The 22,895-nt window shown below is 49.5% G+C and overlaps 6 protein-coding genes across 6 annotated transcripts; 3 read left to right on the forward strand and 3 right to left on the reverse strand.

The window, feature by feature from the left end:
* The first annotated feature begins 118 nt into the window (after nucleotides 1–118).
* EDB82DRAFT_448170 (armadillo-type protein) lies at nucleotides 119–5,996 on the forward strand. Its single transcript, XM_025727276.2, has 3 exons — nucleotides 119–566; nucleotides 616–4,753; nucleotides 4,804–5,996. Exons 1-3 carry the CDS (start codon nucleotides 190–192, stop codon nucleotides 5,707–5,709), a joined length of 5,421 nt encoding a protein of 1,806 aa, XP_025581759.1. The 5' UTR covers nucleotides 119–189; the 3' UTR covers nucleotides 5,710–5,996.
* Nucleotides 5,997–6,094: 98 nt separating this feature from the next.
* On the forward strand, nucleotides 6,095–8,348 carry EDB82DRAFT_505925 (pyridine nucleotide-disulfide oxidoreductase-domain-containing protein). Its single transcript, XM_065608748.1, has 2 exons — nucleotides 6,095–6,685; nucleotides 6,860–8,348. The coding sequence occupies exons 1-2, from the start codon at nucleotides 6,577–6,579 to the stop codon at nucleotides 8,209–8,211; spliced, it is 1,461 nt and encodes a 486-aa protein (XP_065463934.1). The 5' UTR covers nucleotides 6,095–6,576; the 3' UTR covers nucleotides 8,212–8,348.
* Nucleotides 8,349–8,467: 119 nt separating this feature from the next.
* EDB82DRAFT_235655 (Hydroxyethylthiazole kinase family-domain-containing protein) lies at nucleotides 8,468–10,469 on the forward strand. The gene is made up of 6 exons (XM_065607282.1): nucleotides 8,468–8,570; nucleotides 8,630–8,938; nucleotides 8,990–9,125; nucleotides 9,178–9,496; nucleotides 9,546–9,757; nucleotides 9,808–10,469. Exons 2-6 carry the CDS (start codon nucleotides 8,644–8,646, stop codon nucleotides 10,379–10,381), a joined length of 1,536 nt encoding a protein of 511 aa, XP_065463935.1. The 5' UTR covers nucleotides 8,468–8,570; nucleotides 8,630–8,643; the 3' UTR covers nucleotides 10,382–10,469.
* EDB82DRAFT_235661 (uncharacterized protein) lies at nucleotides 10,470–12,859 on the reverse strand. The gene is made up of 5 exons (XM_025727279.2): nucleotides 12,546–12,859; nucleotides 11,801–12,397; nucleotides 11,580–11,747; nucleotides 11,249–11,526; nucleotides 10,470–11,198 (listed from the first exon to the last, which is right to left on the reverse strand). Exons 1-5 carry the CDS (start codon nucleotides 12,656–12,658, stop codon nucleotides 10,558–10,560), a joined length of 1,797 nt encoding a protein of 598 aa, XP_025581761.2. The 5' UTR covers nucleotides 12,659–12,859; the 3' UTR covers nucleotides 10,470–10,557.
* A 170-nt stretch (nucleotides 12,860–13,029) lies between these two features.
* EDB82DRAFT_505934 (pyridoxal phosphate-dependent transferase) lies at nucleotides 13,030–15,471 on the reverse strand. The gene is made up of 2 exons (XM_025727280.2): nucleotides 14,821–15,471; nucleotides 13,030–14,750 (listed from the first exon to the last, which is right to left on the reverse strand). The coding sequence occupies exons 1-2, from the start codon at nucleotides 15,146–15,148 to the stop codon at nucleotides 13,225–13,227; spliced, it is 1,854 nt and encodes a 617-aa protein (XP_025581762.1). The 5' UTR covers nucleotides 15,149–15,471; the 3' UTR covers nucleotides 13,030–13,224.
* Nucleotides 15,472–16,792: 1,321 nt separating this feature from the next.
* On the reverse strand, nucleotides 16,793–22,503 carry EDB82DRAFT_430865 (uncharacterized protein; the record flags this gene model as incomplete). The annotated part of the gene is made up of 2 exons (XM_025727281.2): nucleotides 16,793–17,026; nucleotides 17,098–22,503. 2 exons carry the CDS (start codon nucleotides 22,501–22,503, stop codon nucleotides 16,793–16,795), a joined length of 5,640 nt encoding a protein of 1,879 aa, XP_025581763.2.
* Between the last annotated feature and the right edge of the window lie 392 nt (nucleotides 22,504–22,895).

Below are 22,895 nucleotides of genomic sequence, written 5' to 3' on the forward strand. Positions count from 1 at the left end.
TATGGATTTGTACCTACACGCTAGACCCAGCACGTTCTTATCGATAACAAAATCTCCAGTATACTTTTTTCTGTCGCCAAAAAATTTCCAGGCCTACCTACTACCTCATACTTGATGCTATCACCGATCACTGTATCAACATCACCAAGCCGTCTACCGCCCAGAGCCTGAGGTTCAGCCCTAATCATCATGGCGACCTCTCTCGCCGCTCAATTGGCGCAGGTAGCCGCCAATTCGAAGTCGACTCTTAACGTCAAGGCGCAAAAGGCTGCCCATTCCAAATCGTTAATCTGGGAGCCTCGAGTTGCCGCTACCCAAAGCTATCAAAACCTCTACACCACCTGTATTCAAGGATTCGAGGAGCTCTGCCAGTTAGATGCTCGTTTTGCGCCGTTCCATTCCACCATCTTCAGCGAGGAGAGTCAGAACCAGGATCGCACCCAGCTCACAGCTGCCGAGAATGAGGAATTGGATCGTCGCGTTGAGGCTTTCCTGCGCCTTGCAGGTAGCCGACTCAGGCTGATGCCTGCGATCAAGTCTATTGAGTGGCTCATCCGAAGATTCAGGTAAGGACCGTCTTCTTCGTTGGCGAAAGATCAAACTAATACCACGTAGGATTCACGAGGAGAACACACAGGCTCTTTTACTGACTTTCTTACCTTATCATTCGATTCCAGCCTTCGCCACGCTACTATCGATCCTTCCGAACAAGATTCCGTATGACTTCCGCTTCCTCGACCCTTACATCCGTTCCGTCACATCTCCTCCCCGATCCGTATTGGTTCGACAGGCCGTCATGCACCCTGCCTTCCTTTCGCTCATCTCCGAGTACACCCTCCAATCATGCCGGATGCAGTACAGCTATCCTACCTTGATTTCTTTCTGGGCCGGCATTATGACGGAGGCAGTCGGTGGCATCTTGGACAAGACTCGGTCGGGCAGGGCTAATGTGCAGAGCGAAAACGACCAAAACTTGCTTCACCGACTGGGACCTATCTTTGCCGAATCATTAGTTATGAAGAAGGTCCCTAGCATTCAAATCGCTTCGTACATGGCCATTGCAGTTTTTGTTGCCAAGGGAAATCTCGAAGACAATGCCGTGACCGCATTCATGGACCAGACTGTTTATGGTTGGACAACCGAAACTGTGAGGCCAGCCCTTGTCGTGCTCGCCACCCTCGCGCAGTACCGATCTGCGAAGCAGATGAGCGGCAAGACCACGAAGGCATTGATGAAGGTCACAGACATTGGAAACCTTCTCGTCGAGATTGGCCAAGACCGACGAGTTGACAAGTTGGCCAACGGCCTCTGCCTTGCGCTGATTGAGCGACTTACAAAGAAGGGCGACGCTCGAGGTCTAGCGACAATCATCACTATTCTGAGCAGCTCTGTTCTCAAGGACAAACAAATTGCCGTCATTTTCAAGTCACTTATCTTGACCGCGCATCGACTGAACGATGACAATGATGAAGACGGTGCCCTTCGACGAGAGCTCGGGTCAGCCCTTATCGCCTTGTCTCAGAACGAAGGCAAGTCTGGTGACACTATTCAATCCGTTATTGAGGAAGTAAAGTTCGATATTGAGGAGCTGGAAATGAAACTCGACCTTTCCTTCCGCTCGCGCCGGTTACCCGAATCAAAGAGCGATCAGGAAATGGGTAATGGCGTCGAGGAAAAGAAGACACCTCAAGACTTGAGTCTTTTGCTTAAGGAGCTTTCAGGCCGATCCGAATCACTCTCTCCCTGCCTTGTTCCCCAACCTAGCGAGATCTTTGACGAGTTCAGCCACATCTTTTTCACAGTTGTTTCTGAGAGTTCTCAAAGCACTGAGCTGCTCTCTGAGTTCGAGCTGAACCCTAAGCTTCACCGACAGGCAGCCTTCAAGGATTGCACCTATTTCAGTTTCTTCATCCGTATCTGGACCGGCCCCTACCCAGCTTTGGCTCGTGTCGCAGCTCTGGATATGGTCAAGAGAAGGCTTAAAGCTGGCGATGCAGGAAAGACCGATCTTCAAGCTCTGCTTCCTTACTGTATCTCCGCCCTCAGCGACCCCTCGAAGCGAGTCCGTAAAGCTGCCGCCGACTTGATTACTGTTCTCACTGGCCTTTATGTTCCTCCTGTGCCTGCGAAGGGACTGGACCTCTGGGGTGAGCAAGGTCTTTATGGAAAGTCCAAGGAGTTCGCTTCTTTGACTTCCGACGTTGTCGCCAAGGTTTTGCACCTGCAGATTCTCCCCACTGTAGAGGAGTGTGTTATGGACCCCGAACATATCACTGCCGTCCTTCGCGCCGCCATTGAACAAGGCAAATACCAATTTAAACCAGATCCTTCATTGGACAAGAAGGACCACTTGTCTCAGCCTGGAAGGCTGTCCTTTCTCCAATTTCTTACTTCCCACGTTGTCCACACGCCTTTGATTTTGGTCAAGAGTAGGCTGTTGAAGGCCGTTAACGAGATCCGAGGTGTCAGTACCACAACAAGAACACAGCTCTTACTTCCAGTATTGCAATGGTGGGCCAGTCTTGGTGAAGATGAGGCAGCCAAGCTTTGCAGCTCGGAACGTCTGGACAAGTCTGACATGGACAATTGTTTTGTCGATGTAGTGGTCGCCAACGATGTGGCTGGTCTTGAGTTCTTTATGGAATTCCTTAGGGAGCCGGAGCACACAGAAAAGGCGGGTCTCATCCGTGCCATCTTTGCACGTATGAGGAAGATTTGGTCTTCAATGAAGCCTGATGTCAAGTTCACAGCGGCCGAACAGCTGTTGGAGATTTCCCAAGAATCAGCTGTCTCTACTGATTCTAAGTCGATCGTTTCTGCCGAGGCTGCTGACTTCTTGAGGAGCGTGCGACTCACCACCGATATTCTTGATTATTTCCTCAAGTCTATCCCAACTGGAACAAAGATGATTACCGAGCCTCCGGCGAACAAGCGACGCCGAACTAGCTCTTCTGGGGGTGACCGTGGCCTCGTCACTCAGGTCACACCCGAAATCAGCCAGGAGCTGCGAAAGCTCACATTTATTCTGCAACTGGTTGAGAATTCCGACCCGGCCGAGCACCCTGATCTGCTGGATGGTTTGTTCACTGCCCTTTCTGAGCTCCAGCACTTTAGAACAGTGGTTGGATCTGAGTTGGGCTATTTGCAGAACCTTATTCTTCGAAGCCTTCTTGCCATGATGCCAATCTACAAGTCCAACAAGAAGCTCAAGATTGACAGCTCTGGTGGCTACGGGGACTTGCTTGTTAACTGCATTCAGAAGTCTTCTAGCCCCGTTGTCCAAAACGCTGCCCTTCTCCTGGTCGCTAGTCTGGCCACTGCCGCGCCGAACCTGGTTCTTCATAGTGTCATGCCCATCTTCACGTTTATGGGTGTTTCCGTACTTCGCCAAAGCGATGATTACTCCGCCCACGTTGTGTCCCAGACTATCAAGGAGGTCATTCCTCCGTTGATCCAATCTATGCGCCAAGGACAGAAGAACCCTCTCGCTGGTGCCTGTGACATCCTCGTCAGCTTCACGACCGCTTTTGAGCACATGCCTGCTCATCGCCGACATGGACTGTTTGTTGCCCTGGTCGAGACTCTTGGCCCCGAGGATTTCTTTCACGCTATCATCGGCATGCTGGTCGACAAATATGGTTCCAGCGACGCTCTGTTGCAATTTGTCATTGAGCTGCTCAACCACTTTAGCATTGCAACACAACTACAGACACTCGTCAAGCTGCTCGATCTTATCGCCGACTTGTTCAAGACCAAGCCTGGTATCTCGTTCGTTCTCCTTGGCATTAGCGAGAACGGAGATGACAAGAACAAGGACCTCCAAGAGATTGCCCTCAAGCAACTATCTGCCTTCCCCGTCTTTTTGGCCAACAAGAAGCTCAGATTACAAATTGGAGGCTTGATGGAGAACGACGACATGGAGGCATCAAGGTTGAGGGAGCTCTACGCTACCCTCCTTGAGAACATCCTTGTTCTGGCTGATACGGTCAAAGCGGACAAAACACTCCATGGCCGTTGTGGCCAGGCTCTCCACAACCATCTCAACTTGCTCTCGATTGGAGAGTTCATCAAGGCTGTGGAGAACCTGCTCGACAGACCGGATATGGGGCTACGACAGAAGGTTCTCCGCGCTCTCGAAGTTCGAGTGGAACAGGAAAGCAACACGGATCCCGCATCCAGAGCCGTCCTGCTGGCATTCCTTCCTCAGCTTACTGCCGGTATCCGGGAGTCGACCGACGTGCGATACAAGCACACTGCAGTCACATGCGTCGACAAGATTTCCGAGAAGTATGGCAAGAAGGACATCGAGGCAGTCGTGGCTGCCGCTACAACAATCGCCGGCGAGCACTGCTTGGGTCAGTCTGACCAGCGACTTCGAGTCATGGCTCTGCTGTGCCTTACCTCGCTCGTGGATGTACTCCAAGATGCAATTGTGCCAGTGCTGCCCAGCGCAATTCCCCAGGCTGTCAAGTACCTTGATGAAAGTCTAAGGGAGGATGCTCAGGACGAAGAGCTCCACGTTGCTAGCTACGGATTTATTAGTGCCCTGGCTCAGCATCTTCCCTACATGCTTTCAACTTATCTCGATCGCATCTTGGAGGTTTCAAACAAATCTGCTGAAATTGACCTGGAAGACAATTCAAGGGAAAGCCGTGTCGATTGCCTTCACTTTTTGGCTAAGCAACTTGAGGCGAAGGAGATCTTCTCGGCCCTCGACCGAAACTGGGAGAGTGCCAAGAGCACCGGATTTTCTGTAAGTTGTATTATTGCACTTGAAATTAAGAATATTACTAACTGTCACAGGCTGTTGCTGAGTTCCTCGATGTACTGGGCTTAGCTATTGACAAGCACCCCAAGTCCAGTATTTCCAAGAATGCCACGTTACTGTCGAGCATCGTTACGAAGGTCTTCGACCTTCGACGACAGGAGCGTGCCAAGGGCGAGTTTGGCGAGCAGGATCTTCTGAGACTCAGTGCTCTTGACGCCAGTGCCAACGACAAGGCATTGAAGATGATTTACAAGCTCAACGACGCAGCTTTCAGACCTGTGTTTGTACAGATCATTGAGTGGTCGAACTCGGGTCTGCCCAAGAGTGACCGATTGGGACGCTCGCTACGACAATTCAGCGTCTACGGATTCCTCGAGGCGTTTTTTGGCACGCTCAAGTCGATTGTTACCAATTACGCTACATACATTGTGGAGGATGCTGTTAAGATTTTGACGTCGGTGGATTTGAAGAACCCTGAAGAGCGACAACTCTGGACAAGGGTGCTACAGACCTTGGGCAACTGTTTCGAGCACGACCAGGATGACTTCTGGCAGGCTCCGGCTCACTTCAGCGCCGTTGGACCGGTACTGATGGATCAGTTCACACATGCCGGCACGGTGGAGGTGATGGATGATCTCATCCCAACAACTGTGGAGCTCGCCTCGGCGGCAGACTCACAAGCTCATCAGAAGGAGCTTAACTCTGCACTCCTGAAGCACCTACGATCCGAGTCTGCAGCAGTCAGACTTGCCGCGGTCAAGTGTGAGCAGGCATTGACGGACCGTCTGGGTGAGGAGTGGCTATCCATGTTACACGAGATGCTGCCTCGCATCAGCGAATTACAGGAGGACGATGATGAGGTAGTTGAGCGTGAGACGCACCGATGGATCGTCAAGATTGAGGGAGTGCTGGGAGAGAGTCTGGATGCCATGTTACAATAGAGAAAAGGGAAGCGGACGAATGGAGTGGAATTATTACAAAAGCAAGCTTAAGATAAGTAAGCCATGACGTAGAGAGTCTATATTTTTAGTTTTTTTGCTATGTATGCATCCGTTAATGGATAATCTTTTTTTTTTTGTTTATGAATACAATGAGGCTGAAATCTGTGATCTTGGTATACGGCAAGTCAATACTTCCGAGGCATGTGAGTCAGACCTGGCAACATACTGAAAGCTACGTAGTAGAGAAGAAGATTTCGGGTTCCTGTCTTTGTTCTCGTTTGCTCGGGTTTCTGACTTTGACGTTGTCTCGGCGGCACGGAGCAGACTGTTTTCCGGTCCATTATCGTTGGCGGAGCTTCGAACCTGGCCTCGCCGGGAGGTCCGGGGGATGTTCAAGTACCGTCTACAGGGACCCCCTGGTGGTCGATCCCCAGAAAGGGGGTACCGAGTACAAACCCAAGTTATTAGTGTCAGCTGCTAAGCAAAACTACTAGGCATGCAGCTGCAATTATACAAGTAAGAGTGACGATATAGATTGATACAATATGAACCTAGGTAAATAGATTAAGCTTAAGTAGTTAAGAAGCACCCGCTTAATTACGGCCCTTCTCGTCACGACTCAATTCTTGAATACTCAACCTTGGATTGCGGCTCCGTCGGCTTGAAGTAACTTATAGTCTAAAGCAACAGTGGAGGCCATTCCATTAAGCCAGCCCACTTACACGGCGAGACTTGCGGTATCACTTGCTTGCAGATTGTCCATACCCGTATTCTATCAAACACAACAACAACCTCCTTATCGTGGATCGTTCATTGATTCCAATAATCAGGGTTCTTCGCTCACGGAGAGATTAGGAGATAACAGTCATGGTCATGGGGACAAGCGCCGTTGCTCTTGCCCGTCAAGAGCCGCGCTTGTTGATGAGGCTCGGGGGACTAAATTGCAAGAGACTAGCCAGTACTACGGCTCATGAAAGTAAGTAATGTCTCTTCTGTTTGAATTGGCTTGTGCTTTTGTGGATGTAGCTCCAGTCGGTTTAAGAGGATTCCATCTCTTAGAAAACTAGAGCTGAGATGAAATACTCGTGGACATTTCGCCAAACCACCTCTCTCAAACTCAAACACTAACTAACCATGAATTTCCTCTCAGCCCATAAAGAGCGTATCGTTGTTTTAGGCTCAGGATGGGCTGGATATGCCCTTGCGAAGAAAATATCGCCTTCAGCAGCATCTCGTGTCCTCATTTCTCCTCGGTCTCACTTCGTCTTCACTCCTCTCATAGCCTCAACAGCCGTTGGCACTCTGGAGTTCCGTGCCGCTGTTGAGCCCTGTCGAAAACTTGACCTCACAGAGTTCCATCAAGCCTGGGCTTCAGATATTGACTTTGCCAATAAGAGCATTACCGTCGAGGCCAACCAACGCGATGGAGTCACAGCTCGTTCGGGCAAAGATCTCAAAGGCCCCGAGTTCCAGATTCCCTACGACAAGCTAGTTATAGCTGTTGGTTGTTACAGCCAAACTTTTGGTGTTGAAGGTGTCAAGGAGCATGCGTGCTTCCTTCGAGATGCCACTGATGCTCGAACCGTGCGTCTAAAGGTTTTGCAAAAGTTCGAACAGGCTTCTCTGCCTAGTACAAACACGCCTCAAAGAAAACAACTACTTCACTTTGCAGTTGTAGGTGGTGGTCCCACGGGTATCGAGTTTGCAGCTGAGCTTCACGATCTTATACACGAGGATCTGTCAAAGCTGTATCCGGAACTGATGCCTCATGTTTCCATCACCATTTACGATATTGCACCCAAAGTTCTTCCCATGTTTGACCAGAACCTTGCTGCATACGCAACAAATATCTTCAAGCGAGAAGGCATTCACATCAAGACAGAGCATCACCTGCAAGGCATCCGTCGTCAAGGTGATGTCCTTCTCATGAGTATAAAGGAGGAGCCTGAAGAAGTCGCAGCAGGTGTTGTGGTCTGGAGCACAGGGCTCATGCAAAATCCACTCGTTGGAAGGACAGTCGGCCGTGAAGTCGAGGGCTTGGGCAAGATTGCAAAGAACGAAAAGACAGGTGGCTTTGCGGTTGATTCTCATCTTCGTGTGCAAGTAGAAAGCAAAGATTCCAATGGCAAGGAAATCACAAAGCCTTTGCCTGACGTGTACGCCATTGGAGACTGCGCAAACATCGAAGGCCAGGCACTTCCTGCCACAGCCCAAGTGGCGAGTCAACAAGCAACATATCTCGGCAAACGATTCAACTCTGGAATATCATCTCAAGGTCCTCCGACTGCGCCCTTTCACTTCCGTAACTGGGGAACTATGGCATATCTTGGAGGCTGGAGAGCGATCCATCAGAATGGCCCAGACGAGCTCAAAGGTCGAGCGGCGTGGATTCTTTGGCGAACGGCGTATTTGACCAAAAGTATGAGTGTCAAGAACAAACTCATGATTCCTTATTATTGGTTAATCACTTGGATCTTTGGACGAGACATCTCGAGATTTTGACCTGAATACAATTGAACGTGTAAGTTGTCAGGTGTAGGATTAGTCTGTAACAAGCCCAAGCTTAAAACATGGAGGGTAAACCCCAAACCAAAATGTATTATTATGTAATTTATAAGAATAATTAAATTGTTTTATGATATTCTGGTAACGTACAAGAGCTGAGTATTTTTGAAGGAAGTGTCCAGGTGGAAATGTCCTACCCTATATCATCATCAAAGCAATCACCTCATTTTCCTTCTTTACCTCATCAGCCTTGAGTCACTCACTCCACTCCTTCCATTCAAACATTATTGTTTCTGATTTCCAAACCACCGGTGAGATTTAATCTAGTAGGTGTCTACCTATTATTTATTTGGGATGTGCGTGCTCGATCTAATCCTGCTTCTCTCAATGACTAAAAAAACTGACACCTCCAAAGTCCCTCATAACATTATGACTTCGACAACCAAGCCAACTGTGAACTACAGTCTGTACCTGGTCACAGACTCAACACCAGAAATTCTTGGTCACCGCAACCTCGAACAAGTTGTCGAGGAGTCTTTACGAGGCGGCGTCACGATTCTGCAATACAGAGACAAACACAGTGAACGAAGCGTCGCTGTAGATACAGCCAAGAAACTACACTCCATCGCTCGCCGCTACAATGTTCCTCTCCTCATCAATGATCGTGTTGATGTCGCTGTTGAAGTAGGCTGTGAGGGCGTACACATTGGACAAGATGATATGGGTATGTCAACATTCCCAAACATTCAACGAATGAACTGACAATGTCGTACAGCATATGAGGAAGCAAGAAAGCTCCTGGGCCCAGGTAAAATTATTGGAGTGACCGCAAGCTCCAAGGAGGAAGCCCTCAAGGCTTGTGAAGCCGGTGCTAACTATCTCGGTATCGGAACTGTCTATTCCACCCAGACGTGAGTGATATACACAAACTCATGTACGACTCGACCCCTAACACTGGTTTAGCAAAAAAGACACAAAATCCATCATTGGTCCCTCTGGTGTCCGCGATATACTCTCGGCTCTCCACAGCGCAGGTTACGGCTCTATCCCTACCGTCTGCATTGGTGGTATCAACGCCACCAACACCGCCCCTGTTCTTGCCTCTGCTGGTTCTCCCTCCAAGGCTCTCGATGGTGTCGCTGTAGTGAGCGCCCTCATTGCTGCCCCTGACCCAGCCGCTTCTGCCCGTGATCTCCTTAGCAAAGTTGTCATCGCCAAGATTCCAGAGGTTATTCGCGCAGTGGCGGACAAGACGCCTCTCTCGCACAACATGACAAATCTAGTCAGTCCAGCGGTGTCTTGACCATGACTTCTGCTTACATCTCAACCAGGTCGTTCAGAACTTCGCCGCTAATGTAGCTCTTTGCGTCGGAGCAAGCCCCATCATGGCCAACTACGCCGAAGAGGCTGCAGATCTAGCCAAACTTGGCGGTGCCCTCGTAGTCAACATGGGGACAGTCACTCCGGATGGCCTGAAGAACTACCTCCAAGCCATCAAGGCATACAACGAAGCTGACCGACCTATAGTTCTTGATCCCGTTGGGTGAGTTTTGGACTCGATGGAAACCGTTCCTGCTTGCTCATGCTTTATAGTGCCGGTGCCACTGTCGTTCGTCGCAACGCCGTCAAAACTCTTCTTGAAGCTGGCCATTTCACTATCATCAAGGGTAATGAGGGCGAGATCCAAACTATCGCCGGTGCGACCATCACCCAACGTGGAGTTGACTCCACATCATCCCTTAGTTTTGCCCAGAAAGCTTCTCTCGTGCGCTCCGTCGCCTTACACCGACGAAACGTCGTTATCCTCACGGGCGCTATCGACCTTATAAGCGATGGAACCCGCACTCTGGCAATTAGCAACGGGCATCCTTATCTTGGTGAAGTCACAGGTACTGGGTGCACTCTGGGCACCACAGTCAGCGCTATGGTTGCTGCATATGGCGCCGATCCTCTTCTTGCCGCCGTGGCAGGAACCGTCATGTTTGGACTGGCTGCCGAACTTGCTTCCAAGAGACCTGAGGTTCGTGGACCGGGGACTTTCGTACCGGCCTTCCTCGATGAGTTGTACGCCATTAGGAAGTCAACTGCCAACAGTGACTTAATGTGGCTGAGCATGGCTCAAGTCAAGGCAGTTGAGGTGAACGTCGATGATACTGCAACTAAGTAGGGGTTGAGATACTCGGCGTATTAAAAGATTTAAAAGAAATTCCGCAATGATTCGCTATATACAAACTCCTGTGGCATGATCAGTCGACAGTCTCCAATTGACCCCATAATAATTCAAACAGCAACACACTATCCCAATGCCAATATGCATACGATCTCCCGCCAATTCTTGACGTATCAAGATGCCTCGTTTAAAACGCTAGGGTCGCCGATGATGTGCCACACGTTGTAACCTCTCGTAGCTGCAGCCTGCCAAAAGTCGGTCCCAGAATCATCCAACAGAAACTCCTGACTAAAATTCACGAGGTCGGAGTTACCAGCCCCCGCCAGCAACCGCTGCCTTTCAGCTCTAACCAAATCCCTTACATTCTTGAGCTGTCTTACAAGTCTCTCAAATGGATCCGGAGGAGGCGGCGGTGTTGGAATTCCTGCAGGTGTTGCTGTTCCCAACATGTTGCCATGCTTACGACGCTGCACAATAATGTCCAGGTCTTGGGCTTGCTGGCTCATGACTTCAACGACATCAAGCTCTCCATGAACGTTGACAAGATTCCACCCTGGTAACTGAAGTGTCACGATCTTAATACCAACGATAACCGTGTACACGAACTCAGTAGCGCTCATGCATAGGAAACGTGGACGTTCAAGTTCTCGATGATCGAAACGGAGGTCGAAAAAGGTTCTGAGGGACTGGAGACAAGACCAGAGAAGTTGCAGTCTGTCTGTCAATGGTAGATAGGATGCCGCAGCTGGTTGCTCCGAGAGGGCGATCTCATAAAGGAGCACTTCAGCTACATTTGCATGGGATTTGAGATTATCTGAAATATTGTAAGCGCCAAGTCACTGGTGTAAGTTATTAAATACATACCATTGTCCGAGAACCGTTCAACAAGAGATTCTCTATACTGCCGCAGTTGCTCCTCAAACGATTGTACTACCATATTTAATGGTACCTTGCTAGTGGTTTGACCGAGATTGTCCTCTGCCATGGTAACAGATATTGAATGTGTCAGCTGTTGAATGCGTACAAGCTTGATCAGATACTCATCGGACGGGTATTGCATGTTTGTCTCGATAACTCTGCAACACATGTCCAGATGCGTAGTGTTCATCATGAGATCGGGACGTCTGTTCGTTGCAAACACTCTGTATCCAGAGTTAGTTGAGCCGTATGCATGAACCAAAGTGGCAAAACTGACAGAGTGTTAAGATAAAATGTTCCGACGTATACCCTCATATGATCAAGGTTACGGTCGAATTCTTCGCCCTTGAGGCTCGCATCGTCTTTGAACCTTAGATTGGCGCAGATAGCTCGAGCAAGGAACAAAAGATTCGTCAACTGCGAGCCCTTTAATCCATAATGAAACCTGCGAGAAGTTAGGCATGGACCAGCTAGTTGATTTTGGTGTTGAGTACATACCATGCCACCAGGATCTGCATGCCGTGCAACAGGTCAAGGCTGTTAAGTCCATCTACAACAGCTGATCGGCCAATTTCAGCTAATAACTCTTGGCCAAGCTTAACCTGTCTAGCTCCGTCGAGAAAGCACCCCACCATCATGACGGCTTTCCATAGAAATGGTCGATCCTCCCGCAGCTCCAAAGCTGTCATATGCGCTGGCACGCACACGAATGGGAACAGGCATGAGTGTATGGTCCTAAATCCATTGAGCAGCAGCTCCGCTTCCTGTGGCGTGGGCCACCAGGAGTCCCATGGCCGTATCTTGTTAGGAGCTGACGGTGGAGGATGTTGACCGGGGTTACTCTCAGTCCCTGGTTTGGAAGGAAATATGTGATCAAACCTCCATGCATCAGACCTGGACAAGAGTTCTGGCCGACTCCCGTCTGTCTGAGAAGGACTCGACTCTTCTTCTTCCGAAGAGGACTCACGACGCACGTGTGAAGACAACTCTTCAAGACGTTTCTCCAGAGCTGCTATCTTAGAAAGCTTTGGACTTCTACGGGGCCGGGCCGGAGCCGGAGTTTGGTTCACGCATGGCTTGTCCAGTCGATGGCACCTTGAAGATGGAATTCTAATGTCAGCATATGTACCTCTCCACCAACTCACACCACATATGTATATGGTACAAGACAAGCCTGGTACGGCGACGATTAAACGCAAGCCATCAAGATATTCCCAAAAATGAACCAATTATCGTGACTTACCTGTCGCACTTGAGGCTCCCAAGAGGGCCGGGGACGCATCTTGCCTTAGCCTTAGCGCATGTTGTGCATGCTTTGGGCCCCTTGTTCTTAGCTTGAGCTGAGCCAGGACTCATCTTGTCACGACTTAGGTATCTGAGTGTGCTTGTCTCACAGAGATTGAGCAGTTTGAAAAGGAGACGGAGTTGAAAAACGGCGACATCCCAGACATTGATCAATATTCTGTTGACCCTGGTCGTCTCGAGCGCTCTTTGACTGGTCTGAAGTTGTTGATATGCAGGGATCCTGTCACTAGAAACGGACCCGGGCCTCGAAATCTCGCCGTTGCTCCGGTTCTGTGGAGGCCGGTCATCCCTGCAACCTTCCTCACTTCATTATCGGCAAAACATTGTTCCGGTTTAAAATGCAACAATGTCAGAGTATCGTTTCCATACAAATTGGTCAGGTGTCATGAGAGCAGCATTTCATTAACATCACAGAAATAGTGGAGAGACTAAAAGTTGCAGTTGCTCCATATACCACGTCATGTGGTAATGGACGTAAAAATAATTCAATTTACATATCCAATGGATAGCATAAATGATAAAAGATATCTCAAAATGGTTATCATAGAAGTGAACTGGAACTGCTCATCTTTCACCTATGATGGCAGTGCGCGTAAGGTGCTGAGTATATCTTACGCTTAAGCAGCAGTAGCGACCTCGGAGGATTGCTTAATCTCAAGCTCGAGAAGCGCCTCAGTAATACCATTGGCGGCTTGACCGGTGGCCTTGATCTCCTTCGTAGCCTGCTCAACGTTGAGTTGCTTGTCAGTCCAAAGAGGGTTCTGTACGTTGCTCTCCTCGCCGACACCAATAAAGCCACCCTCGGCAGCCCAGTCGGAGGTTCGCTTGATGTTGAGGCGAGTCCAGATCTCATCAACAGCCTCGACAAGCTGGTTGCGGTACTCCTTGACATGGCCGGGGGTAGGGGTGATGCGAAGACGCTCCTGACCAACTGGAACGGTGGGGTAGTTGATGGATTGGACATAAATTCCGTAGTCGTTGAGAAGCATGTCGGAAGCCGCCTTGGCGGTCTCGGCGTTGCCAACTAGTACAGGAATGATGTGAGAGGGATTGGGGATGACAGGGATGTCGCGAGCGTTCATAGCCTCCTTGACAGCACGAGTGTGCAGCTGCTGGAGTCGTCGGTCGCCATCGTACTCCATCTGGTACTCAATAGAGGTTTGGGCACCAGCCATGGTAGCAGGAGGCAAAGAAGTAGTGAAGATGAAGCCGGGGGCCAACGATCGGATCACGTCAATGAACTTGGCGCTACCAGCGATATAGCCACCGACGCAACCGTACGCCTTGCCCAGAGTACCAGTGATAATGTCGATTCGGTCCATGATGGTCCCGCGAGGGGCACCGTTGGCATGGGCTTCCCAGTCAAGGTGCTCAGCAACACCAGCACCATGAGGACCGTACATGCCGACGGCATGGACTTCATCAAGAAAAGTGATGGCGCCATACTTGTCGGCAAGATCACAGATTTCCTCAATAGGACCAATGGAGCCGCACATACTGTACACCGACTCGAAAGCTATGATCTTAGGCACGTGTAGGGGTAGCGAAGCCAGCTTGGCCTCGAGGTCCTGCACATCGTTGTGCTTGAAAACAATCTTCTTGGTGCCAGAGTGTCGGATTCCCTGGATCATAGAGGCGTGGTTCAAGCTATCGGAAAGAATAACGCATTCGGGCAACTTGCTGCCGAGTGTCGCCAGGGTTGCGTCGTTGGCAACATAGCAAGAGCTGAACACAAGAGCGCTATCCTTGGCGTGAAGCTTGGCCAGTGTAGCCTCCAGCTCAACGGCGTGCTTGTTGTGACCAGAGATGTTTCGAGTACCGCCCGCACCAGCACCATATTCCTCCAAGGTTTTGTGCATCGTGTTGAGAACATGGGGATTGCGGCCCATGCCAAGGTAGTCGTTGGCGCACCAGACAGTTACTCGATCCTCCTTGTCAGACATGTGTGCACGCGGAAACTCCTTTGCCAAACGGTTGATATTGTTGAAGTAACGGTAGGATTTATCCTTGTGTTTCTTCTCGAGCTCAGTGTTGTAAAAGGTTTCATAGTCGAATTTGCCAGGAGATTGGAAGCCAGCGGCGGCAGCGGAAGCGGTTGGGGATGCGGATGCGGCCTTTCGGTTCGCGTGAATACCAGGAGGAGCTGGGCGCAAGATTAGATACAATCAAGTGACGGAAAGAAGTAAACAGATTTTACTGGGATTCGAACATACCATTGTCGCGGCCTTCGAAGAGTGGGCGTTCAACAGCACGAGCCTCCTTGTTGCTGGAAGTATGAATCTTGGCCTTTCCAGTCTTGGAGTGGTTGGAGAAGGCACGAACAGAGCCAGCAGCGCGGTTCTTGGCGGTCTGAACAGCCATGGCCTTACCCATGACGGGGCATCGCTGACCAAGAAGCTGCAGCTTCGACATGGTGCCTCCACATGGCGAGGCAGGAGCCGGAAGGGCGCGAGACGAAGTTGACAAGGCGCGCAGAGTGGCGGGAGTGGCCGTCTTCATAAAAGGGCACATGGCCTTGGACTGGCGAAGAACAGCATCCATTGTTACGTGTATTTGGTGGCACAGGTCAAGTTGCGATAGCAATGCTTTCGTAAAGCGAACCAGAGGGGCAAAACGTGGTAGTTTGAACTTGGAGGGGCAAATATGCCAGGTGAATAAAAAAAAAAGCGAGGGGCTTACACTCGATCGCGAGAGCGAACAAGCGAGGCGAAGCAAAAGCAATTGAGCTTTTGCAAGTGAGGAGAGGCGGGTTGAGGTTGAGGTTGAGTGTAAAAAGGAAAAAGAAGAAGGAGGGAAAATATGAAGAAGGAGGATAATAAAGCGGTAGATAGATGACCGTAAAGAGAGGATTGAATAAGTCGGTGGTCCATGGCTCGGCAAGAACGGTCGGTCATTGACCCATAAATTACTTCCGTTTCGATTCCGTCCATTTTCTTCTGTTCTTCTCAACTAACTCCGCTCAAATTTCCCCTTCTAGGCAAGTCTATGGTACATTCTTGTCGCCATGCAGGCCCCGATGCTGGCTGTAAGGCCTAGACAGCGGGGTTTGTAAATAATGATCTGACACGTGAAGCGTTTGACCCGTTGATTTACTTTCTGTATCTACAACCGCCGTAAACGTTTCCGCATAAACGAACTAACTGACTAGTTGAAGTCCTGACCCTCTTATTAACTCAACATAAAATAAAAAAAACTCGGAAACAGAATGACCTCGGCGAAAAAGATTGTCAAGTTGCGGCCATGCTGCGGCCCGCAACCTTGAGTTCCAAAGTCCGCACGTACAACGCTCGGCAATCGTACAGGGACGAAACCGCCCGAGTCAAACTCAGGGACGGCTGTAGAGAAATACATTGCCCTTGATTGGCTCGTTCTGTTCATGCACGTTGCAGTCGTACTTTTAGCCTTTAGACCCTTGACAGCTTTACACCCATTGGTTGAGTATTGTTGAATGGTTATCGAAAGGCGGACAAGTGTCTTACAATGAACAAGTCACAAAAAAACCTAATTGTACAGTAAGTAGTATTGGCAATGTACTTTATGATCAATCCTTTAGCTCGTCTCTTCATAGGTATCTCAAAATGTCAAACTCAGATATCCCCACGTCCAAAATACTCTGCTCTCGGCTTTATACCAACCGTCTCGTACGATGAATTAAACGTTTAGTGCCGTACCCACTACTCAACAATCCCTCACTTCACACCTTCTTCTCCGATTGGAGCCGGCTGCTTTGGTGATCTGGAATATAAAGGATAACGGGACTTCATCTGATGTAGACTAATCTTGGCCAACGAATTAATTGCCAGATATACTACTGTAAGTAGCACATCGAATTGTCTATCCGTCTTCACAATAAACGAAATGTGAAGGTCGAGACTACATAGATCTCAAAATCGCCCAGCTAGTTCCTTCGTGCTGCAATATCAACACATTGGGGCGAATGCTACCGTCTCAATAAATTGGGAAACAAAACTGCAGTTCCAAAAACAACATTGCCCTTATTTGCCATACCTTCACTTGCGTAATCAATCCTCAAAAAGGGGTATCATATGGCTCAATAGTATGCCATGCCGTAACGCCTTCGCAAATCCTCCCTATTCACTTTGCCCATCATGCTGCCAGCCTGCCTGTTTGCATGACCCGTGAACTCCTGCCCCATGCCAAAATGGCAAGACTAAAAATACCACTCTAGATGCCGTGAGGGGTTCCGCCCTTGGAATTAAACTGGGGTTTTGGTGTGTCGATTGCCGGCGGTGCCCGATGCCTCTGCTCATTGTGAAGGGCCTCGTTAGCCCATGATGGTAGGCGGACCGCTCGGTTTCTCCTATTATCCATTGCTTCCCGCATCACTTTCAAATCATCCGTGGCCTTGGATCGCTTCTCGCCCTGATGTGAATTGTGGCGTCCGATATTCTGCAAGTTCTTTTATACAACTAGTTAGCGAAGAACATCTCGGTGTAAGGCAGGCTGGGGATGCCATCAGGGTTTCATACATCTGGGTCGTTGGCTCTATCGCGTGCGATAGAGAAAATTTTATCTTCTTCAAGCCCGCGGATAGGCTTGAGTCGCTCCTCTAGCTCTTCGGCTGCGGCCTGAGCCACATACTCCGGGCTGATGTAGCCTGAGATGATGGCAATCACAAAATTTTCGTGTGATATGAATTCCTTAAGTAGTTTCCAATGTCTCATGTCAGGTAGCAGACCGTATTGGGCCTCCTTACGGATTCGGTCTATCCTTGTAGTCAGAGCTCTGGCATCCTCAAATGGGTAGTCTCTCATCGTCGACACGTCGCGTTTTTGCAGGTTCTGAATGCTTTCCCGTAGGTACGTCTCGAATTCAGTCCTTGCGGAGATCTCAGTCGAACTGAACATCCCGCCTTGCTTAAAGATGGGACTAGCTTGTGAATGTACTCCAGTATTTTGAGCCGACCCAGACTCTCGGTTTGGCGGGCCATTCGACGACGCACTGGTAAATTGCGCAATCCTCGGCGAACCAGCTGATAGATTTTGAGATGGTATCGACTGTGCAAGTCCTCGCAAAGTCGCATTTGGCACTGACTGTTGTGTAGTGGGTGGTTCCATGTATTGTTCACGAAAAAACGTGTTCGCACCGGCCATTGACATGGGAAGTGGACCGTGACTAGGGAGGATAGGCGGCCTGCTGGTACCTGATAGACCCCACTGATGCTGTGTGGCTGTTGACGAGGCCGGCAGAAACTGAGTGTCGCCGGGCATATCCATCGCTCCGTCAAATGACCGGTGCACAGGCTGAGCCTGTGTAGGGCGAAGGAGCTGTTCTTGTTCTCTAGACAGCCGGGCTTGTTCCATTAAATCCGCGCTAACCTTGGCTCTGGCGTATTCTTCTGGGTTGGAAACTCGAAGCTGGTTCAGTTCAATGAGCTTTGTCACCACCTTGTTGTCTTCCTCAGTGAGAGTCGCGCTTAGGTCCTCCTCCTCAAACGTGTCTGTTGATACAATGGAGCGGATTGCCTCGCCATTCTCTCGGTGGTTGATGAGTTTGTCAAGAATCAGATCCTTGCCGAGGTATGGAACGAGATCAGTTGCCGGTCGTTCTTTGATCTCTGCTACAACATCGCCTTTGCGCTTCGACCAACTGATGGGGTTCTTTTTGTCTACCACCCGTGATGCAAGTTGCATCTTGAATACTTGTCTGTTGTTGAGATTTTCCTCGAACGTACCAGAAACCATAAAGCGATAAACAAAAACTTTCTTCTGCTGCCCTATACGATAGGCGCGACCCACAGCCTGTTGCTCATGGGCTGGGTTGTATCTGACGTCGAAAATTACGACCCTGTTGGCACCTTGAATATTGAGGCCAACGCCACCAGCAGCCGTAGAGATCAAGAACACCTCCTTGCTACCCTGGTTAAAGTCTTTGACTTGTTGTTGTCGGGCCGCTACTTGGGTCTTGCCGTCCAACCGGGACACTGTTCTTCTCTGCATTTTACACATATTTTCAAGGTAGTCCAGTGTATGCAGAGACTGACTAAAAACAAGTACCTTGTCATTGACTTTGCCTGCTTCGTCAAGTATGGTTGTTAAAAGCTCCGTCTTCCAGGAGAATGCTGGCGAGCTCAAGTCTCTAAATGATTGCAGCGTCCTAGTGAACTCAGGAATAATGGTCTTGGGGAAGGATTTGTCGGTAGCTTTATCATCCTCATCGCCTCTCGACATACTGGCATCTTGAATTTTCTTGATCTTCGCCTGGAAGCATTTAGGATGACTGCATATTAGCCCAAGGTGATTGATGGCAGCGAACGTGTCGGCTTGTGTGTCGCCGCCCTCTCTGGATACACCTTTGACGTACAATCGGTACAATTTCTTTTGGGGCTTTGTGGGTGGTACAAAGATAATGAATTCCTGCTTTGGCGGCAAGTCGTCCTTCAAAACGTTGATGTTGCGACGATGGACCTTTGGCGCTACCATCTGCTCCAATGCCTTCAACACTGTCTGCGCCTTCCTCTTTTCGAAGGTTGTACTATCGTGATAGAGACCTCGTTCCACCGGAGCAGAGTAGATTTCACGGAATTCGGAGTATGGGCCAAGAAAGTTGGGTGCGACCCAATCGATCATGGCAAAATACTCGAGCACGTTGTTGGACAGGGGTGATCCCGTGAGTGCAATGCGGCTCTTGGTCCGGAAGCGCGAGCATGCGATGTTGGTTTTCGACTCCCGGTTTTTCATATGGTGTGCCTCGTCACAAACAACCACGTCAGGGCGACCGGTGAGAAGACTCGATAGTTCTGAAGACATTTCAATAAGCTTTTGAAACATATTGTAGCCCACAAGCAGGACCCCTTTTTCGGATGCCCATGACGTGACCGTAGAAGCCCTTTCAGGCAGGGGCATATTTGCCGTGACCTTGCGCAACTCGCCGAGTGCATTTGCTGGAGCCCACTTCAAAAGTTCGTCCATCCAGTTGTCCACAAGTGCAGCCGGACAAAGAACCAAAGTACGTGAGTTTCGCAAGTCTGCAGGAATTTGAGCAAGTACGGATGGATTTTTAGATTCTGATGCCTCTGCCAAAGCAACAAGAACAGTGATGACTTGCATAGTTTTTCCGAGTCCCATTGTATGAGCAAGCAAGCAGCCTTGTCGAACACTAGCGTCACGCACGATCTGGTCCCAGATGAAGCGAACACCCGCGATTTGATGTTTTTTGATACTACGAGCAATGTGATCATTGACGCAGATGAAGCCTTCGTGTTCCTCTTTGCTTTCGTTTATGATGATGAAGTTTCCATTCTCAGAGGCCAAGGGTTGAGAAGCAAGGGTTGCTCTTAATCTGATCCTGCGACGTTCTTGCTCTTCAAGTCTTTGGTTTTCTCGCTCACGGAGATCCACTGCGGCTTTGTCGCGAATGATTTCCTTTCCCCGTGGTCTTTGGCTGTCTCGGTCGTCCTCTGCATCAATGCCATCCAGATCGTCCAAGTTGTCCAAGTCATTCTCTTCCTCCGGGAAAAATTCATCGAGAATATCTTTCTCTTCCTTGTAGATCTGACTGTCTTGAGGAAAGAAGGGCATGAGTAGCTTGACGAACATGCATAATGGCTCGAACATATTGGATCGCGACTGTTGCTTCAGGAGATGCTTCTTGACCTTTGCCGGTTTCATGTTCAGCATCTGATCGTCTGTCTTGTGCTGGCACATGAAGAAACAGTGACAAAGGCGCGTAACATCAAAAAGGACCACCTCAGAGCTGTCCTGGTTCGGCTCTCGCCCATCTTTTTCTAATGCGTCGAGGTAAGGAACAATATGTTTCGACCAGATAATATCAGGCTCCTCCGACAAAATCAAATCGACTGCTGCCTTTCTTCGCTCATGTTCCATCTGCCACATTTCGCCAATCAACAACCGCCAACGATCACTGTTCTTGGCTAGCTTATTGAGCGATTCTGAGGCGAATTTTTGAAGGTCACCAAAATTCTCGATGGAGGGAGGTTCGAGATCGCGATTGTCGTGAGGACGTGGGGATGTTTCTAATGGGGGACCATGTCCATCGGTTTGTGTTTCAGCGGGGCTGGTAGGAGCCTGGGTCTCGGGAACGACGGATTCAGGCACGGTGGTTTCCGGTGTGTGTGTGTCGAGAGCCTCACTCTGTGCTTCTTCCACAAAAGATTTGTTCGTATACTTGGCGGGGCTGGTCAGGTCAATGGGATGAGTCAAATCGCAGCCATCGCGGTCGTCGGCGTCATCCTGGGTCAAATCAACAAATGTAAGGTCAACATCCATTGGTTCTTCCTTCATAGTGCGAATTGGCGAGCACTGATCTTCGTGCTGACTTTCTTCGACAAAACCGGAGCGATCATCACGAAGAATAAATTCATCGTCTTCGTCGGAGCTTGTAAGGACTTCATCTTCTAGAAGCTCTCTGGGTTGCCGCTCGTTGGCTGGCTTTGGTCTGGGGGCTCCTTGTGGCTTTGGGGGCGGTTTCGAGGACTCTAGCATATTGATCAACCACGTCTGATACAGCTTGTCCTCCAAACTCTGTTCAAGACTTTTGGCCAAGTCGCGGTATGTTGATTCCGATTTCGATTCTTGCTTTTGTATTTCATAGCATAATTTTTGGATGCGATTGATGAGATGCATGGCCAGTTGATGTGCTCCATGGATTTGCTGTTTCTTAGTCCCATGGCGTCGAGATTTCTGCCATAGGCCGTGAGCTTTTCGTTCGTATTTCGGAAGCTTCTTTTCCCGCCAGTTTGCCTCAACAGTTTCGATAGTATCGTTTAGTATTTCTGCGACTCGCTCAGGGGTGACAAAAGGATCAGATTCGCCATCATTGTGAGGTGCCACTTGATACTCGGCTTCTTCATTCATAACCTCCTCCCATGTCTTGTCATCGGTCTCGTCACCAACACCACCAAGCTCTGCCAGCTCGAGAGTTTCGTCGTCTGGATCTGAGAGTAGACTTAGTGATGACGAAGAGTGTTCGGGTATTCGGAGGCGACCTCTGAAAAGCCGCTTTAAAACCTTGTTGACTACAAGTCTCCTTGCAGGCGGTATCCTACGCAAACTGGTTGAATCGAAAGTGTCTGCATGTTTGTGTTGTCTGACTAGAGAGGTCAATGCGTCATTGGGCGACAAGATGGCCTCTCGCGAGACCTTACCGTCGCCCAAGTAAGCATACGCTGGTGCATCTTCCCAGAGAAAGGCTTCTTCAGAAATCGAGTTTGCATTAGCGGTCGTGTAGGTAAGAACATCAGCTTCTGTGGGAAGAAAGGCGCCGGCAATGCTGAGTGGTTTTTCTGCTAGAAGCGTAGGCGCCAGTCGTCTGCGTTTGGTTGACCTCTCATCACCCTCTGTGTCTTGAGCGGGGGGTTCGTGAATAGGTGGCGAATGAGAATCCTCGACAGAACTGGGCTGGCAATCTTTTTGCAATTCCGGTATCTGGTTCATGCCCGCGTACTCTTGTATTGATCTCTCATCCGTGTTGTGGAGTGTCGCATCCGAGGTGGAAGCTAGTGTGAATGTTTCATCTTGTCTCTGATGATCACCATTCGGCAGGTTGAGGGGATGGGTGCGCTCTGTTGCACAGCTTGTTGGCTCTTGGGCTTGCTCGTCACAATAATTGGACTTTTTCCGCATGAAATCCTGGTTCCACAGCCAATACCCCTTACTCTTGGATCGGAGGGTGACGATGGTTTCCGAAAGAGCGGCTTTATGGCGAGCGATCCTGATATTTAAACAGTCCATCAACTCCTGCCGAGAGCATACATACTCAAATGTCAATAGAGTTTTGCCATCGATTTCTTCTTCACGAATGCGCGTTGCAAGAGAGTCAGGATCTCTACTCCATAGACATCCGGGAACACAAAGCTGTTGAACTACAACTTCGATGTCCCACGAATAGGGATCATCTTCTCCTGTACCACCCATTTGATGTCGCACGTGCTCTCAAGAGCACAATAAATGAGATTTCTGATAATTGGTTAGGTTGATCTGGTGTTGAAAGAGTGGAAGTTGGCGAAGAGGAAGTGACATACCGGAAGAGGATATTTAAAAACATGAGTTGTGACGCCGACTTGGCTACCTAGACAGAGGCCCAGCGACGATGTGAGAAGCGAAGCGAAAGGTGCATAGCAGGAGGTAACGGCCCTAAACAAAAACTTGCTTGATTTGAAGAGCGAATATATAGAGGTTTGCTAGCGGTCGGTTAAGTGTTAATAGGCCTGGGAAGGATCAGATAGTTGCTTTACGCGACCAGAGCGCAAAAACGAAATGAATGTCAAAAGATGGAAAAAAGATGTAACAGAGCGCTTCGCTGCTTC

Source organism: Fusarium venenatum (genome assembly GCF_020744135.1).
Source record: "Fusarium venenatum strain MPI-CAGE-CH-0201 chromosome Unknown EDB82scaffold_3, whole genome shotgun sequence".
Lineage (NCBI taxonomy): Eukaryota > Fungi > Ascomycota > Sordariomycetes > Hypocreales > Nectriaceae > Fusarium > Fusarium venenatum.